Raw genomic sequence first — 2332 nt, forward strand, 5'->3', positions numbered from 1 at the left:
AAATATCAATATTTAAATGTTTTCCGAAACATTCTGCACAAAATCATTTTGTGTGGGCATATGTGTGTCTTTGTGTGTGCGTGAGAGAAAGAGGAGTTTGTGTGTGTGGGGGTAAAGACACAAAGGCAATTGGTGTGCCAGGTCATTTCCTTGTCAAGCTCATTTTGACAAAGCAGAGAATTTCAGGTCTGAATCAAGAGACGAGAAGAATAAAAAGGTATGTTACTGAAAATCTCAACAGCAGATCGTCACAGTGATAAAAACTGCTTCAACATTCTTTGCTTCCATCGTGCTCACAGGAGAATGAAGAAGACGTTTGCATGCGATGAATCAATGATCATCACCATTCCGATTGGGAGTCTGAGGGTCGCTGGAGAGGGCCAACTGATGCCGGAGACATTTCAGTGTGTGTACAAAGATTCCTACAAGGTCTTTGCTGTCAAAGGGAAACCTAAACCTCTTGGAGTGAGTTGAATTGTTTCTTACACAAGAAGAGTCATCATCTTAGAGTATTTCATAGCTTGATACTTGTATGTTTGTCCTCGACTTGCAGCGTTGTAATGCAGTATTTTTCTCTTTTTTTTATTAGGCAGCTCAAGCCATCGCTGGTGTGTTCATTATCACGCTCGGTCTGATCTTTACTAAGACAGACGACTTCACCAGGTTCTACACTCTACCCAGTCTTCTGGTAAATACTTTCACAAAATTACAAATTGAATCAACTCCCAGAGTTAAGTTACCACTCCAGATAACTGGTGAAAATACAATTAGAAACCAATTTTATAGACATTCACATTGCTTTTTACATATTGCAGGGAACTGTATAGATATGCGTCTGTTCTTCTACTTCCTTTTGCTTCTGTGACATTTCAATTCCCTTGCATGGCGTCTAAACCATTGATCTTATCTTGTATTCTTTTGATACTAATTTGCATGTTTTATCAATATCTTAGTTTGTGGTCTGTGGCATCCTCTCCTATGCAGCTGGACAGGCTCCAAACATGCACGTGGTAAGTTCAAAATGAAGTTTGTGTTCACAAGTGAAGAATCCTCTACAATATGTGAATAAGAGGTGATTCAAAAAAAGAATGGCCTGTGCTGAATGGATAGTATTATTCTGGATACAGTGGTATCATATTTGTAATGTATCCAACAGTTGTTTTTTGATGCTATGTTTGTGACCAGATTTTTGTCCAAATTTAGATTGTGATTTAGACACATTAATCCAAACCAAAACTATTCTATCCTAAATATTAAATAAAGCGTTGGAGAATGCCTTAAAAACATTGATTCCTAGTGTTTGTAAAAATGAAGCTAAAATAGCTAAAACATTGGGGCACGGTAAAAAAGGACTTTAAGTGAGTAGTGAAGTTTCAATTGTTTTTGCCATTAAATTAGACTCTATTCTTTGTAAACTTGCACATAAAAGTGACGAATTGTTTCTAACATATTTGAATTTTAAGAATTGTGTTCTTATGAAATCTAAAAGACACAACATCAGCACAGTTTGTCTGATCCTGTTTTTGTTTCTTTTACCTCATGATTTTCAGTAACGCCTGCAATGTTCATGCCTCTTTCACCTTCCAGACAAAGCTGTCATTCTCTCTGAACATCGTCAGCTTCTTCTGGTCAATTGCAGCAGTTATTTTCTGCTTGATCAAGTTTCATGTTGTACCAGAAGAGAGCTCAGACAATCTCAAGGTATAAGGAAAACAGCATTTATCCTCTCTTAAGTAACCTCTGTTGCTCTCTGAAACACAAAGCAAAGTGTATTTATTCCACCTCTGTCTCAACTTTTAAAGATCCATAACGGAATCAAGGGACTGATTATGACTCTGCTGGTTGTTGAACAGTTAATCGCCCTTTCCTTGATCTACTGGTTGAGTAAAGCTGTATGCAGACAACATTTCAACACTTTGGTATGCCATTTTTACACACATAGCAACTGCATAAACTGTAGGAGGAATAAGATCATTCAGAACTAACAGTAGTAATTCTTTATCTGCAGCCCATCATACTGCTGAAATATGGAGACTGAGGCTGGATGAAGCTCAACAAGCCAACAAGCAACCACCTATTTATGGTACTTTTAAATCCTTATTGCATTGCAGCCAATCAATATCACATACCCGTCAATGTACAACATACAAAGAATGTGACATTAGCTGTTGTTCTCCTTTCAGAAGTAGCTAAAAAATGTGCATGCATGCGAATGAGCCGCCTCTTGGATATAGATTACCCTTTATTTTGTTTGTGTAACTCTAGCTGTTTGAATTGCATTCTTTTTTTTACAACATAATCGCCAACAATGACAACAAATTCCAGTTTAAAA

The 2332-nt window shown here is 37.2% G+C and overlaps 1 protein-coding gene across 1 annotated transcript; it reads left to right on the forward strand.

Annotated features, from left to right (window-relative positions):
* The first annotated feature begins 597 nt into the window (after window positions 1-597).
* LOC306782576 (uncharacterized protein) lies at window positions 598-2132 on the forward strand. Its single transcript, XM_079276008.1, has 5 exons — window positions 598-688; window positions 954-1010; window positions 1588-1701; window positions 1803-1919; window positions 2009-2132. The coding sequence occupies exons 2-5, from the start codon at window positions 1002-1004 to the stop codon at window positions 2036-2038; spliced, it is 270 nt and encodes an 89-aa protein (XP_079132134.1). The 5' UTR covers window positions 598-688; window positions 954-1001; the 3' UTR covers window positions 2039-2132.
* Window positions 2133-2332: the final 200 nt, after the last annotated feature.

The sequence above is a fragment of the Melanostigma gelatinosum genome, assembly GCF_949748355.1.
Source record: "Melanostigma gelatinosum genome assembly, chromosome: 9".
Classification (NCBI taxonomy): Eukaryota; Metazoa; Chordata; class Actinopteri; order Perciformes; family Zoarcidae; genus Melanostigma; species Melanostigma gelatinosum.

What these genes read in the sequence shown, in the direction of transcription:
- LOC306782576 (XM_079276008.1), top strand. An exon ending in AGAGCTCAGACAATCTCAAG is followed by an intron (nt 1,702 to 1,802) that starts GTATAAGGAAAA and finishes CAACTTTTAAAG; the next exon opens with ATCCATAACGGAATCAAGGG. An exon ending in GACAACATTTCAACACTTTG is followed by an intron (nt 1,920 to 2,008) that starts GTATGCCATTTT and finishes CTTTATCTGCAG; the next exon opens with CCCATCATACTGCTGAAATA.